This window comes from Bombina bombina, chromosome 5 (assembly GCF_027579735.1).
Source record: "Bombina bombina isolate aBomBom1 chromosome 5, aBomBom1.pri, whole genome shotgun sequence".
Taxonomy (NCBI): domain Eukaryota; kingdom Metazoa; phylum Chordata; class Amphibia; order Anura; family Bombinatoridae; genus Bombina; species Bombina bombina.
This window is the reverse complement of record NC_069503.1, coordinates 566,961,211-566,979,151: the sequence shown is the minus strand read 5'-3', so window position 1 is coordinate 566,979,151 and position 17,941 is coordinate 566,961,211. Positions and strand designations below refer to the sequence as shown.

At 33.9% G+C, this 17,941-nt stretch overlaps 1 protein-coding gene across 1 annotated transcript in view; it reads right to left on the bottom strand.

Annotated features, from left to right (window-relative positions):
• Positions 1-17,941, bottom strand: part of SEMA5A (semaphorin 5A) — a 1,142,184-nt gene that overhangs the window by 319,803 nt on the left and 804,440 nt on the right. Inside the window, exon 14 of the mRNA XM_053715801.1 lies at positions 13,020-13,224. Within this exon, the coding sequence (XP_053571776.1) occupies positions 13,020-13,224 (205 nt within the window). The remainder of the gene's footprint in view (positions 1-13,019; positions 13,225-17,941) is intronic.

The window sequence follows — 17,941 nt, the reverse complement described above, 5'->3', positions numbered from 1 at the left end:
AGGTGGTAGATCGCCATAGAACAAGCTAACAATGGTATTGAGCTGGTTATTCGTTCCTGTTAGTGCACTTCTCTCTGTTTGTATTTAGTCTGCCTGAGGGAAAAAAGGGGGCAACCAGACATGGACTCCTTGCTCAGTGTGGTTAGAGGATTATGGCTACATATCACTGACAAGGCCCAATGAAGACCGAAAGAATCGTCTGGGGTTGCTGTGTTCCTTGTTCAGAGAGGAATTACCTGGTATTTATTTATTTATAAAATATTTATTTATTTATAAAATATTTTACAAGGAAGGTACCTAAATCATGAAAGAAAAATGTTGGGTTTCATGTCCCTTTAATAAGACAATTTTATTTATTATTATCTGAAATGTACTTAGAAGTTAGGAGCCATTACAGGTCACAATGTTTAAGGCAGTATAATGTGCTTCTGATCCTTTTCACTATACTTACAGCTATTCTCATATTTTATAAACAAGACAAAGGTCTTAGTCAGAAAGACTAAAATAAACAGAATTTGAAAAGTATGGTACAGCAACTAACTAGAAATAAAGCTGTGCTGGATCTTATCTTATATAGATATGAAAGGCTATGTAGAAGATAATTTTTGTAACTAATTCTAAAAGGGTATCATTTGAAATTAGTCCCCAAAAGCAACATTACAGGAATGCAACTTATAAACCTAAAAATGCAAAGTTAAATAGTTTAAGGTAATTAATTTACAGGCATATAATAAAAATGTCTGTTTCATTAATTTAATTTATTTCTGCAGGGTCCGTTATTCCCTGTCACCACCTCACAAGGGGACTGAGTCTCTACAGGAAGGCATATATAGGCATGAATGCTAGAGAAACAAGAAGTCAGTTTCTTGCTCATGCTCAGAAGAGCCAGAATTCAACGTAAGTTCTTAGCATTTTATACTCGTATGTCATTGTTTACAAGAAAACAAGTAAGCCATTTGCTGATTTTAAGACAATCTGTTTCTTTGTATGTTTACTTTGATTTAACATATTTTGTTGTTACTAAGGAGCACTGTTTCATGTCATATATGTATGGGCAAATCAAAAGTGTTTTAGGATGAAACACAAAATATAAATAGAGAATATTAAATAAATATATCTCAAAACAAATAAGAGTAAACAATGTAACTCAATAAAAATGCTAAGAAAATAAGAAAGAAAGAAAAAAATGTTTTAATTTATTTAAAGAAGATGGCACTACTTTGCCCCACCAAATATGTAAAGAGTGTTGGAAAAAATTATTTGACACAATCATAAAATATAGCAAGACAAATCCCTAAAATGCTTTTTGAAAGTATATGAATGATAAAGCACTTTAAAAAGACATTATTAAAATAGCAAGTCTGATTAAGAGTAACCTGAAGAAGTTTTAAATACTCAAAGAGTCTCCCAGTGTAAAAAATGCAGCAGCGCAAAGCTTCCATTTAATAACAACAAAAAAATGGAATTTAGCGGATGTAAAGTAAAAGGATATATATCCAAATGGAATGCATCCAATTGTCTATAGGCAACATACTTTTTAATAATATACAAGACTATAAAGCATGGTCATGAAGGGGAGTAAGCATGGATTTGTGAGAAATGAATCATGTGAAATGTATGTAATTTATTTTTATTATACCATAAATCCAAATTTAGATCAAATCAAATCAGTTGATGCAGTTTGTTTGAATGTTACAAACACTTATGAAACCGTGTTTCATTGGATTTTTGTACAAAAACTAAAGGCTTGTGAATTTCCAAAATATTATGACATGGATAATAAATTAGTTATATGATAGGAACAAACCATTATACTAAATGGATCATAAGCCAATTTGATTAAAATGATATATGAGGTTTGACGCTGCCTTGGTCCTATTATTATTTGGCCAAATGCTGTAACTAACTCTACTTGTATTACATCTATGTGAATGCATGTGAGTACCACACTTCCTGAGTGTAGTATTTAAGGTTTTATATATTTATTAGTGATGTGGATAAGGTATTAGAGAATACTGTTTTCTGCTTTGCTTTTGATACTAAATTATAAGAGTCAAAAATAACAAAACTATGCATTTGCATTGAAAATTGATTTGAATAAACTGAAAAATTTGCTGGTAAATGGCAAATTAGGTTTAATACAGATTAAAGTAAAATAATGCTATTGAGAAACAAGCAGCATTCTTACCATTCAAATGGGATGTCTTTTAAAACAGGAATGGTATTTTGGTAGTATGGTTTTTAGGTTTCTTGTAGGCAGCAAGCTAAAAAGCACTACTCTACCCTAGGCAACTATTTTAAGACCAAATATTATATTATTAAGTACAAAACACCTGCATAGACACTTTTCAATGGATCTAATTTAGCATGCATGGCTTTTTTTGAAAAGTGCCTTTTTTTAATGTTTGAAAAGTGCCCAATTAATATTTTAATAAACACAATCACATTGCAGTGACATAAAAAGTTTAAAATATTCCTCAAATTACATTTTTATACTGTTGTACATGTAATCTTTGTTTATCTGACTGTTCATTCATGTTTGGAATATTGATTCATTATTAGATAACATAATAAGAACTTGGTTACTGCACATATATAATGAATTGATGATTACAATTAGTAGTTAAGTGACTCCACCTGATTTTAAGCACATAAGGTAATCATCATCAGTAATTAATCGATTAATTGCTATTTTTCCCTTCAGATTGGCTGTATAGATTATTCTTTCTTTGAGATCCATGGGACTATGTGAAAAACATGTGAAAAGTGTAATTTACTTGGGGAATTTGAATACAATCATTTTGAATTTGAATACAATTACATTACATGGCAGGTTGGGTGTTTTTTTTTATTGACTTTACAGCTATTCTAATCAATAAGAATTAGAAAAAAATTTGAGTTCAGAAATCATATAACAAACATCTAGTTAAAGGGGCATGTTTTCAATACTGCTGCAGGACCACCATTTCGATTAGGTTGTTCTGCCAGGTAGGTTGTCAAGTTCCAAGTAGGTTGTCAACTGGTATATTGATTTATTCTTTTCTATTTATTTCTATAGCTAATACAACAGACAAAGCCTATTTCAATTACATTATCAATACCTGATATGCTGCTATCTGTTTGAAAGTTTTTATTATTATTACTATTATTATCCCTATTATAATTACTATTATTATGATTATTATTACTATTATTATAACTATTATAATTACTATTATTATGATTATTATTATTACTATTATTATCACTATTATAATTACTATTATTATGATTAATATTATTACTATTATTATCACTATTATAACTACTATTATTATGATTATTATTATTACTATTATTATCACTATTATAATTACTATTATTATGATTATTATTATTATTATTATCACTATTATAATTACTATTATTATGATTATTATTACTATTATTATAATTAACAAGTTTAAGATGAACTTGGTGGACTCATTTTTATTTTATCCTCATCTTCTATGTTTTTCTATATGTGTTTGTATATCTAGTATTAAAAAGCATGATCAAACACTAGGCATTTTATATCCCCCCAATTAAGAAGGTTTTCATGTCAGCATTTTGTCAGAAATACTGCAGTAACATAAACCTATAAGGCTTCTGAATCCTTTTGAAAAATCATAGTTAATTCAGTATTTCTGTTAGTATATAAATGTTAAATTTAAAATATACTAATTTTGGTTCACTTGTGCAGTTGTGTTTAATTTGCAACACCAGTGTAACAGAAAAATATAATGATGTAAACCATAAACATAGAACAGGGCACTTTGTCACCATGTAGAATGTGAAATAAATCTTTATTAGTAAGGCTACAAAGTAAGCATTTTTGAGTTTTCAGGTCTCCTGATTGCTGTGAAAGATGAAGATATGCTCTAGTTCCTTATATGTCCCTAGAAATTAAATAAAAATGTTGGGACTGGTTGGAGACTATTTTTTTCACTAATGCTTGACTACATTTTGGTTTTAAATAGGAATGGTTAGCATAAACAAATCTCCAGAGATAATCAATTGCATCCTCCAAAGCACACAGAAACACTCACAGATATACAAACATATGTATGGGTGCTCAATAAAATAAACCTTGCAATTTTGAGGATAAGCAATCCACTTATAAGTTTAGGGATAAATACACACACACACACATATACACACATGTGAAGGCACACTGCGGCATTGGATGCACCCTGGGCAGTTGAACAGCGGAGTGAGTGCAGAGTTCATTTGGGATTTTGTATATATATATATATATATATATATATATATATATATATATATATATATATATATATATATATATATATATATATATATATATATGTATATATATATATATAAATATATATATATATATATATATATATATATATATATATATATATATATATATATATATATATATATATACACACACACAGAGGCGTAACTACAAACCACAGGACTCAGGTGCAAGAAACTAAGAAGGCCCCCACCCCATAACATTTAACACAGAATCTAAGGTGCTTGCACCATCTGGTAATGACTCAATTTGTTAATTGCTGGCATGATACAAGCCCCACTGGTACTCTGATCAGCTGCAGTATATAAAATTCTGGTGCACTGAGAATAGCTATGCTTGACATGCACATAAAGAGAATCATGTTAACACTAAAACAGTGATAACTTTCAACTAAAAGCATTGTTGCCAATTCATGTATATTGCAAATATGTTTCTATTCAAATATGTCATTTATTTATGTGCATTTAAATTTTGACCAGAATGTCCCTTTAATGTCTTTTTTTTTTAAATGGGATTGAGACAGGTTGTTTCCTTTTGGGTTGCAAATGTGAAGAAGTTAGAAATCATACACCACACACGTGCACATATGTAGATATAGCTGGCATCAATTTCAAATGCTACAAAATACCTCCAGGAGTTGGAGACAAACAATAAACAACTTGGTAAGTGGGTGGCCATATAAAACACACTGCCATGCCAATTGTTGTTTGGACAAAGGTTATTTGAAGCACCAGTAGTTTCTGAGATATTTGCAAGCACAAACATATCCCTATATAAAAATGAATAATAATGTGCTAGAATTTACTTACAATGACAGAAATAACGAGCTTTCAAAAGTAAAGAAAATGATAGTGAGTCAGCTTTAGAAAATATATCTGTTCTTTATTTTGTTTCGAAACTACTGATTATTCAGTATTTTCAATCAATTATGAAAATGAAACCATCATATAAATGTTGATTCCCCCTTCATTTTTTTTTAAATTTGTTTTTTGATCCATGTCTTGAGTCTTTCTCTTTATTTTAGGGCTGAAAGAATTTTACATAGAATGCACCTCAGAATATGGTCTGTTTATGGGGCAAGTGAATTCTCATTTACATCAATTCCCAGAGCAATGACCTCATGCATCAGATATTTTATGATGTCTTCTCAAACAAAAAAGGGAGAAAAATTAGGATTATCATTGCACTGAGGGTTTGGGTCTGTCATAGCAAACATAGAAAGATGCACAATGCTCTGTATCATAAAGCTGTATTAACCCCTTCATGTCATTAGGATATTCCATGCCATCATAACAGCACTGAGCTATAACGCTGAAGAACTGCATGGAAAGTCCTACATTATAAGGCATCCTGCAGCCTACCCCTTTGACAAAATAAGGAATCAGACTAGCGGGAGTGCCTAGGAAAATAGGTAGTCCCCCATGATGCAACCCTGGCCTTGAAATCACTTGATTGCATTTCATGTTTACATCGGAACTTAGTACCATCTCAAAGGGGTTAAGTGAGGAAATGCATTCTGTGAGAACAAATTAAAGCCCTGGCTTCAGATAGCTACAATGCACTATTATTCAGGTATAGAAATAAAGACAAAGCTGCTATTGTAAGAAACCATGTTTCTATAACTGGGTGAAAGAGATGTATCCATGTAAGCAGTAAACAAAAAGTACAAAACAATGTAGTAGAATATTGATCAAACATTGTTACAGTGATTTGTATTATAAATCTACATCATCTCCCCATTTTCCAGGGATCAAGTTGAGCGGGAACGCATGGGAATGGAGTTCCTGCACTATTTTTATAGGTGAAACTAAGTTCCCTCTGGACAGACAACAGAAACACTTCAGTAAACACTGCTTCTGCTGGTGTGAGGAGCTGGAGCACAGTCTGATTAGAGGGACAGTGAAATCCTCTAGTAATGGGCAGTAACACTTCCTAAAATACACTAAATGCAAGCCTGTCAGCGGTCCTACTGTGTGATAACCCCGTAATGTGTGTAACACATGGTGCTTACATTTCTATGTGGCTTGCTCTAAGGTTATTTAGCTCCCCTCAGCAGAAATAGGACTATTGAACCTTAAGTTGCTGAGACTCTGTGACAGAGGAGGATTCTCAGGCCCAAAGGCAACCGTTCAACCCTTCATTGTATTTAATTTGTTCTCATTAACCAAAGTGTATAGATTATATATATATATACAAATACAGTGTGTGTGTGTGTGTGTGTAAATATATATATATATATATATATATATATATATATATATATATATATATATATATATATATGAGTGGCAATAACCACGAAACAGCTGTCCTGGGATTGGTCTGAATCACTGTACTACCCCTAGCTAAGCTTAGAAGCTGTGTAATTCGGCGATGCTATGGCGTAAAGGGAAGTCTGCCTTAAAAAGCAGGCTAGAAGTAAAAAAGTGAGTCATTGTGAACCTAATTTGCATATCTCACCCAGAATCCTTTGCTGCATTGGAAACAGTGTAATCAGACAGTTTCTGGGGTAAAAGCAAGTCTTCTGACTTGTCTAGATTTGTAAATGGTTTACACAATGAATTATTTTCTCTCTCTCTCTCTCTCTCTCTCTCTCTCTCTCTCTCTCTCTCTCTCTCTCTCTCTCTCTCTCTCTCTCTCTCTCTCTCTCTCTCTCTCTCTCTCTCTCTCTCTCTCTCTCTCTCTCTCTCTCTATATATATATATATATATATATATATATATATATATATATATATATATAAAAAAACAATTTTAATTGCAAGTGTGTGAGGGGGTGGAAGTCTTGGTGAGTTCCCACACTTATTTTGGTAGTACTTGACCCATGCCATTTTAATAATAATTCCAAAATCAGCAAACAATGAAACTAGGCATGACCATTGTTTAAAGTCTTAAACAACCAGGATGATTGGAATTTCAATCTGTAACAAATTAACCAGCAATGTAGCAAGTCTGGTGGTTTTGAATACTACCCACTGCAAGATACAGACATGTACACAGTAAACCAGCCTATTCTCAGGAAGTGGTTTCACGCAAAGTGGCTCACCTGTGTTTAGTTCAGGCAAGTCCTTGTCATCCACATCAATTTGGAGACTTGTTTCCTCCTACTCAGGAATTCCAGTACACCTGGAACTACACAGAGTTCAAGTAACTGACTGACTACTGGCATTACAGCTGCCAGTCTCCTAGACTACTTCAATGCCTTCAATCGGCATGTTCCTCCATATTTCTTTCTGTGGGTCTGCCCCATTATGCTTAATTTTATTGCACAGATTCTTCACTTACAACTATGTTTAACAATACATACAATATGCATTAAAGGTTAGATGCCTAAGCACAATCTGATACAGGTCATGAAACTACTGTTTTTTGTTTTTTTCTGGGTACCTAACATTTTTTCTGTTACATTACCTGTGGTGTTCTCTTGATTTTTGTCTAGTTATCTACAGTGCCCCTTTGGTAATCTCTCACTGGAGAATTGGCTTATATTAGTAAAGAAAAAAAGGGTAATTTATTACCGTATAGACATAGGGACAGATTACAAGTGTTCTTTTTAAATATACAAATATATATTTATACAGTGTGTATATATATATATATATGTGTATATATATATATATATATATATATATATATATATATATATATATATATATATATATATATATATATATATATATATATATAAGCCCGGTAGTTAAAATAGTTAAATATAAAAATAACAAGAGCTTTGCAGTATGCAGTGATACCTTTGCATTAGACTAACATTACATATAAGTAATACCATCATTATTAAAGGGACACTGAACCCAATTTTTTTCTTTCGTGATTCAGATAGAGCATGCAATTTTAAGCAACTTTCTAATTTACTCCTATTATCAAATTCTCTTCATTCTCTTGGTATCTTTATTTGAAATGCAAGAATGTAAGTTTAGATGCCGACCCATTTTTGGTGAACACACTGTGTTGTTCTTGCTGATTGGTGGATAAATTCACCCACCAATAAACAAGTGCTTTCCATGGTCTGAACCAAAAATATAGCTTAGATGCCTTCTTTTTCAAATAAAGAAAGCAAGAGAACGAAGAAAAATTGATAATAGGAGTAAATTAGAAAGTTGCTTAACCCCTTAATGACCACAGCACTTTTCCATTTTCTGTTCGTTTGGGACCAAGGCTATTTTTATATATTTGCGGTGTTTGTATTTAGCTGTAATTTTCCTCTTACTCTTTTACTGTACCCACACATATTATATACCATTTTTCTCGCCATTAAATGGACTTTATCAAGATACCATTATTTTCATCATATCTTATAATTTACTATAAAAAAATTATAAAATATGAGGAAAAAATGCAAAAAAACACACTTTTTGTAACTTTGACCCCCAAAATCTGTTACACATCTACAACCACCAAAAAACACCCATGCTAAATAGTTTCTAAATTTTGTCAAGAGTTTAGAAATACCCAATGTTTACATGTTCTTTGCTTTTTTTTACAAGTTATAGGGCCATAAATACAAGTAGCACTTTGCTATTTCCAAACCACTTTTTTTTTTAAAATTAGCGCTAGTTACATTGGAACCCTGATATCTGTCAGGAATACCTAAATATCCCATGACATGTATATATATTTTTTTAGAAGACATCCCAAAGTATTGATCTAGGCCAATTTTGGTAAATTTCATGCCACCATTTCACCGCCAAATGCGATCAAATAAAAAAAAAGTTCACTTTTTCACATTTTTTTTTACAAACTTTAGGTTTCTCACTGAAATTATTTACAAACAGCTTGTGCAATTATGGCATAAATGGTTGTAATTTTTTCTCTGGGATCCCCTTTGTTCAGAAATAGCAGACATATATGGCTTTGGAGTTGCTTTTTAGTAATTAGAAGGCCGCAAAATGCCATTGCGCACCACATGTGTATTATGCCCAGAAGGAAGGGGTTAATTAGGGAGCATGTAGGGAGCTTTTTGGGGTAATTTTAGCTTTAGTGTAATGTAGTAGACAACCCAAAGTATTGATCTAGGCCCATTTTGGTATATTTCATACCACCATTTCACCGCCATATGCGATAAAATTAAAAAAAACGTTAAATTTTTCCAAATTTTAGGTTTCTCACTGAAATAATTTACAAACAGCTTGTGTAATTATGGCATAAATGGTTGTAAATGCTTCTCTGGGATCCCCTTTGTTCAGAAATAGCAGACATATATGGCTTTGGCGTTGCTTTTTGGTATTTAGAAGGCCGCTAAATGCCGCTGCACATCACACGTGTATTATGGCTGGCAGTGAAGGGGTTAATTAGGTAGCTTGCAGGGTTAATTTTAGCTTTAGTGTAGAGATCAGCCTCCCACCTGACACATCACCCCCTCCAGATCCCTCCCACTTATACTTGATAATTTTCTGTAGTGTAGCGGTTCCCACCCGCTCCCTCCCCGTGCACGCGCCCGCCCGCCACCCCCCGTTTATGCCCTTTATGGATTAAAACCAGACTCTGCATCAACTATGTAATTTTCCATGGGAGTTTTGCCATGGATCCCCCTCCGGCATGCGACAGTCCTGGTGTTAGTACCCTTGAAACAACTTTTCCATCACTATTGTGGCCAGAAAGAGTCCCTTTGGGTTTTAAAATTCGCCTGCCTATTGAAGTCTATGGCGGTTCGCCCAGTTCACCCGTTCGCGAACTTTTGCGGAAGTTCGCGTTTGCCGTTCGCGAACCCAAATTTTTATGTTTGCGACATCACTAATAAACCGTCCATTTGACTGTAGCGTTCCTGCGTTCTACAGCGCCATTCCACAACTCAATGGATTTTCTGTATTTGGAGACAAGGCATTCCCTTTACAAATACGTATACATAGTTTATGGTAGGAAATGCACTTTTTTATTTAATGCTATCATTTCTTTGTTAGTATACCCAACTTTAAAAAAAACAAAAAAAAAACAGGTAATTTATATCCCAACAGTCAACTCTGAGTTTATTGGTAACACGCTGATCTAAAAAATAAATTAAAATAAATGTATATTTCTAAAGGAAAACTGTGAACAAACAGAAATTTCAAATAGATAAAGAGCACCAAACATAAGCATATGCAAAAACAATATGTATCTTTTAAACCTGATTAATTCCATTTCACATGTAGTAGAAAAAAAATGCAGTAAATATTCAAGCCACAGACAACGGAATCAATAAACTTGTTAATGAAATTAATATCTTGTTGAAAATAATACTTGCTACACCACTTGAAAGCTGTGCAATCCATAACAATTGTTACCTGCCACTCATTAGAGCAGGGAGGGGTGAGTTAGTTTCCTTTGAAATAAATGAAGATTATTCTCTTACAGCTATTAACTACTCTCAAGAATACCACCATTACATCAGTATATCAACACCCCTCAGAGCCTACAAGTGTCTACAAATCTAGCTCAATGTCTCCTCAAAACTTGGTAAAATTAGTTTGAGTTATTTTTAATTTGTTCTTCAGCATTCCTGTATAACACTCACTTCTCTGAATATGACAATAGTTTGAAACTAAGTTATTAAAAACATTAATAATATAATATGCATCAAAATTTTCATACAACAACAATATTAGATCAAATTATTTATTGTGCAGCTACCATTTAAAAAAAAAAATCTTTATGGGTCTAGTTCATTTTAATATCCACATTTTAAGCATTTTCTATTTTAAAATGAGTTTCATATGCCCATTGTGTAGTACCGTAATACTGCACCTCTATACATGGAAGTCCGCAGAAATGTATATATAAACAAATTCCCAAGGAAGAATAAGAACAGTCTTACAAATTTCTTTCAGCTGCCAGGGTGCACTTTAAGAATAAATCCAAAATCCCATTGAAGAAAGGCACTCACTGGTCTTCATAAAATGTAACATTTATTTCAATTTATCAATAAAATAAAGACATAACGTTTCGGTGTAATCTTACACCATTGTCAAATGTCATAAGAACGGTTCACAAAAAACAGAACCTAAAAACATATAACCCATCATACCCTCACCTGCCTTATTTACTTACTAAAACCAATTAACTCCAATGTGTTATTCTGTGATGACGTCACCACGCTACGACGTTACTGTGACGCATCTTCACCAATCAGCTATATATAATCAATTGCTTCAGACTTGAGAAAGGACGTCAGGCTTGTCAACTTATAAATGTATAGTTAGTCCAAAAAAAAAGTATTGTTGCTCAATGCAATACTCTTGTTATTTTGAGGTATATATATATATATATATATATATATATATATATATATATATATATATATATATATATATATATATATATAGATAGATATCCAGACACCAACTTATTCCCACAAATGGACATCCGCCTGGGTGCAAACCTGAAAACGATACAGGAACCAAAAAGATGCACTCTCAGGACTTTTATCAGTGAAGTAAAGATTTACTTTATTCAGAACATTTTCGGGGATCAAGTCCCCTTCGTCAGCATGACTTCTTTACTTCACTGATAAAAGTCCTGAGAGTGCATCTTTTTGGTTCCTATATATATATATACTACTAACATAGACAGAGCTGCAACTGCATATGCTAAATCACATGAAAGTGATGCAGTGTAACTGTTAAAAGCTAACAAGAAAATATCATCTGAATATCCCAATGTAAACAATATTTTAATATTTTACCTCAACATTAAGGCTAATTTTATAGTGTTAGGACCAGTCTATTTTGGGACACCTTGTAAGTGGTGACTGGCTGAGCAGAATATGGCTATATTATGTGACTATGCATTAAAAAAAATAAGAAATATTAAGAAGGCAATTTTTTGCAGCGTTAAGAAATATGTTAAAAATATGTGAAAAAATATGTGGTCTTGTGTGTTTGGAGGTGGACCAATACCTGTTTTTGTTTTATACTTATTTTGGTCATTTTGGCAGCACTCCCACAATATGTGCATTAAAATATAATATGTTTTTGTTAGATGTGCTTAACCAAACCCCCCTGCTGTATTACTTCAAGGGAAACTGACCAAATCCCTTTGGTTTAAAGCACTCCACCCTATTCAGGTATGTTCCAGACAATGCTATTTAACTGTGTGTATATAAAGCCAGGGAGCCTCATTCTATGCAGTCTTGATTTGAGGTATAGCATTGCAATGTTGGAATCTTACTTTGGCATATTAGAATTGTATGATTCAGCCCAGTAAGGCTAATTTTTATAGTGTTGGGACCAGTCTATTTTGGGACACCTTGTAAGTGGTGACTGACTGAGCAGAATATGGCCATATTGTGTGACTAAGATCCCATCTTTATTTTAAAAAAATTAAGAAATATTAAGGAGGCAATTTTTTGCAGCATTAAGAAATATGTTAAAAATATGTGTAAACATATGTATTACCTCAACATTTCTTTATCTCACCATAGTAAGTGCTCTGTGAACAGTAATGCTGTAGCTACTTGTCAGCTGCATATTGGGGAAAAATATCCAGTCAGCTTTATCAGTGCTGATGTCACACTTTGCTTTACTGTGATATTAGGATATTTCACAGAAATCTCATGAGATTTAATAGTAAACTGAGGATGAAAATACAATGACTGTGTCTGCACATGACAAATGCATACCTGGCTTAAGATCATAATATTGTTAAAATGATTTCTGAAAGAAATTCTGTTTAGAAACGTCTAACCAAAATGTTATCTAATTGCAATGAAAGTTTAGCATAAATACCTGTTGCCAAATACACAATGTGGAAAAGCATCTCCTTCCCCTGTACAACATCCACCACAACATGAGTAAATCTGCTGTTATCTTCCATGAAGTAGGGAATGGTAGTAATAGGCTGCACAACTTCATGCATCAGTATAAGCTTCTGTGCATCTTGAAGGTTCCTTTCAGTGAGGTTCACGTACAGACCTTGATCCACAGTACCACACTGATGTATAAGAAAAACATAAAACATTATTGATTTGTATGAAATACACAAAAGAAACAAGCACGCTTTGGTTCTACCAGTTCTATAAATGTCATCTAATGACAAAATTTCAACTGATTTTTCTTTCATGAGGTGGTGAGAGTGTTGACATTTGGGATTAAAACTTGACTCCACCAGGAGGCAGGAAAAATGTAATTACCCAACATACCAAGAGCTTTAATCTCTCAAAAGCTCCTGATTCCCCTCAGTCTTAATTTTTGCCTTCATAGAAGAAAGATGAAATGGTGTGGTGTTGATTTCTCTTTCTGGAAAGCGGTGCTCAAACTGCTGTGAGGCCTTTTATCCCCCTATATGTGCTCAAACTGCTGTGAGGCCTTTTATCCCCCTCATATGTGCTCAAACTGCTGTGAGGCCTTTTATCCCCCTCAGATGTGCTCAAACTGCTGTGAGGCCTTTTATCCCCCTCAGATGTGCTCAAACTGCTGTGAGGCCTTTTATCCCCCTCAGATGTGCTCAAACTGCTGTGAGGCCTTTTATCCCCCTATATGTGCTCAAACTGCTGTGAGGCCTTTTATCCCCCTCAGATGTGCTCAAACTGCTGTGAGGCCTTTTATCCCCCTATATGTGCTCAAACTGCTGTGAGGCCTTTTATCCCCCTCATATGTGCTCAAACTGCTGTGAGGCCTTTTATCCCCCTCAGATGTGCTCAAACTGCTGTGAGGCCTTTCATCCCCCTCATATGTGCTCAAACTGCTGTGAGGCCTTTCATCCCCCTCAGATGTGCTCAAACTGCTGTGAGGCCTTTTATCCCCCTCAGATGAGAATAGGGCAGGGCGGGTGTAGAGGAATACTCAGTAGCGTATCAAGGGTGGTCGGTGGGTGCGGTCCACCCAAGATGCCGGTATCAAGGGGGTGCAAGATGTCATATGGCACTGGCAGATGCAGATGTCATATTTTTTTGTAAGAATGAAAAGTAGGGAGCGGTTATGTTTGTTTAGATGATGAAAATAACGGTATTTGTTTTGTGTTACTGTTTTATTTAGAAGCCCTCATTGCATTTTTTTTTATATTTTTTTTTAATGATGCCAGGTAATTACTGTAATATTTTTAAAAATATTATCTGCCAATACAGTTATATTTTAGCATAATGTTAGAACTAAGTATTTGTGCTTAAAGGGACAGTCAACTAAAAAAAAATGTATTGTTTAAAAAGACAGATAATCCCTTTATTACCCATTCTCCAGTTTTGCACAGCCAACATGGTTATATTAATATACTTTTAACCTCTGATTACCTGGTATCTAAGCCTCTTTTGACAGCCCCCTGACCACATGACTTTTTATTTATTATTTATTGACTTGCATTTTAGCTGTGTTGTGCAGAACCCACGGGCGTGAGTACTATGTTATCTATATGACCCACGTGAACTAGCAGTGTCCTGTTGCGAAAAGCAAATAAAAAAGCATGTGATAGGAGGCTGTCTATATTGGCTTAGACACAGACAAAAATTTAGATGTTTAAATGTTATAAAGTATAGTTGTATAACAATGTTGAATGTGCAAAGCTGGGGAATGGGTAGTAAAGGCATTATCTGTCTTTTTAAACAATAACAATTTTAGTGTTGACTGTCCCTTTAATTTCTGGGTTTGTTTTTTTTCTTCAAATTACAATATCAGTTTATGCCTTATGTGTTGTTGTTATATGTATTACATTTGTGTATATATATTCATGTGGTGCAATTTCTAAAAGAATGTGTATTGCCACTAAAGTCAAGGCAAGTATTCCAGTTATTCTGCAATTTATTTAACCACTTAGTTGATAATAAACAGCCAATGCTTGGAAACCTGTGAAAAACCAAGGAGTTAAATATTATGCATAAAATGTTTGTTTTCCATCTGGTTAACACTTTCACCAATAATATATAGGGTAGGCTGAGTGCCCATATTGTATCCTTGCATGTGTACTTCACAGCAGATTTGAACCTTCTATACATATTTTTTTGCAGCGAGTATATTGGGCTAGTATATTAGAATTGCTTTTTAAAACATAATTTGTTAATTCCTTAGCTTCCAAAGTGGGGTCAATATTTTAAACCAGATATCCAAGAGGTTAAATGTAAGACTAAAGAGCCCCCCTGCTTAAAGGGTCATGAAACCCACCCCAAAAAACATTTTTCATGATTCAGATAGCGCATATCATTTTAACTAACTTTTCAATTTACTTCTATTATCACAATTGCTTCATTCTCTTGGTGTCCTTTGTTAGAGGAGCAGCAATACACTACTGGAAGATAGCTTAACACATTTGGTAATTTATATGTGCAGCCACCAATCAGGAGCTAGCATTCAGAAGTGCATTGCTGCTCATGACCCTAGATAAGTATTCTTCTCAACAAAGGAAAGCAAGAGAATGAAACAAATTAGATGACATAAGTAAATTGAAAATCTATTTAAAATGGAAGGCTCTAACTGAATACTGATAGAAAATGTTTGGGTTTCAAGTCCCTATAAGTTAGAGGGTAAGAAGATCATGGAAAAATGTGAGGACACATGAGGGGAGTGGTCTTTGCTTACTCTGATATCAGTAAATGAGGTTTTTGGTTTAGCCAACAGACAGTTCTTCTATCCACCTCATTTAGCCTGCTTTGTTCTTCCTGTTCTTTTGTTTTTCTCCTTTTTTTCTTGGCTATACAGCAGACTGAGGGGTATTGGGAGGGATTAAAGCTCTTGGTATGTTGGGTAATTTTTTGCCTGCCTCCTGGTGGAGTGGAGTTTAAATCCAAAATGTTTGTGGACTCTCACCACAATGAAATAAATGAATTTATCAGGTAAGCATTTTGTTTTTAAATGATTATACTAATAATCACATTACTACTACTAATAATAATAGATGTATTATTTATATAGTGCTTTTTTCCTGGAAAGCGATGTAAGTTTTTAACAAATAATAAATGGTAGCTAATTAGAACCAACTTAAAGGGACAGTAGGCTGGTAAGTACAAGTACTGTAACATGGTTACTACTTACTTACTTGTTTAACCCCTTTCTATTAGTTAATGAAGTTCTGCATCTTCACACTGGGTGCCGCCATCTCGGAGCTTATATTTGTTATGTAATTTTTAAACTGCGCAAAAAAACTGCAAAAATGCAACTCTTCCACTCTCTATTATGTCAACTAAATTGAAATGCAAGGTACAGTTGTCAAAAAGGAAGATCTGGGAAAGTGCACTGCTTCTGTCACAGAATGCAACAATATGCATGCTACAAAATGGTGGCACCCAGTATAAAATGCAGAGATTTGTACGAGTTGACATATCAGAAAGGATATAGACAGTAGTTGTACCCAGCACTTTAATGTCCCTTTAATTTTACTCAGTTGAACAAACTTAGAAGTATGAAAGGCTAAGTTGAGCCAAATTATTTGAACCAATAAACCAGAACAGATACCACAGCTATCAGTAAAGTAGAACAGATACCACAGCTGAAGTATCCATCCTGGTTTGCAGGGTCAAACCACAAATCTATCTTAGTCTAAATTAACTTCTGCATCTGCATCTCAAATTTAACATCATTTTAATATTTGTGACTTTAGCAATATTTTACATTATCAACAGTCAAGCTCTAACTATGATAATATAAAATAGTTTTATTTTGTTCAACAAAATATATCTTGCCAGTCTTGGCCTTTTTGCCTTTTCAGATCATTTACTTAATAATTTATTAAATTATACTTATACTCCTTAATGAAACAAGTATTTATTTTCCTTATACTTTTTTTAACAAGTTTCAAATGTAAAATAAATATTTTTAAAATTATACTCTTTAAAACACTCACCTAGATTACGAGTTTTGCGTTAGGAGCTGTGCGGTGCTAACAAGCAGTTTATGCTCACCGCTCACCTACAGACAACGCTGGTATTACGGGTTTTTAGAAACCCGGCGTTAACTGCAAAAAAGTGAGCGAAGAGCAAAATTTAGCTCCACATCTCACCTCAATACCAGCACTGCGTACGTTAGCAGTGAGCTGGTAAAACGTGCTTGTGCACAATTTCCCCATAGGAATCCATGGGGGAGAGCCGGCTGGAAAAAAAAACAACACCTGCAAAAAAGCTGCGTAAAGCTCCTAACGCAGCCCCATTGATTCCTATGGGGAAATACTTTTTATGTCTACACCTAACACCCTAACATGAACCCTGAGTCTAAACACCCCTAATCTTATACTTATTAACCCTTTATATGCTGCCCCCGACATCACTGACACCTGCATTATATTATTAACCCCTAATCTGCCACTCCGGACACCGTCGCCACCTACATTATACTTACGAACCATTAATCTGCTGCCCCCAACATCACGGAACCCTACATTATATTTATTAACCCCTAATCTGCCACCCCCAATGTCGCCGCAACCTAACTACATTTATTAACCCCTAATCTGCCACCCACAACGTCGCCACCACTATAATAAAGTTATTAACCCCTAAACCTAAGTGTAACCCTAACCCTAACCCCCCTTAACTTAAATATAATTACAATAAATCTAAATAAAATTACTACAATTACCTAAATAATTCCTATTTAAAACTAAATACCTATAAAATAAACCCTAAGATAGCTACAATATAACTAATAGTTACATTGTAGCTATCTTAGGGTTTATTTTTATTTTACAGGCAACTTTGTATTTATTTTAACTAGGTAGAATAGTTATTAAA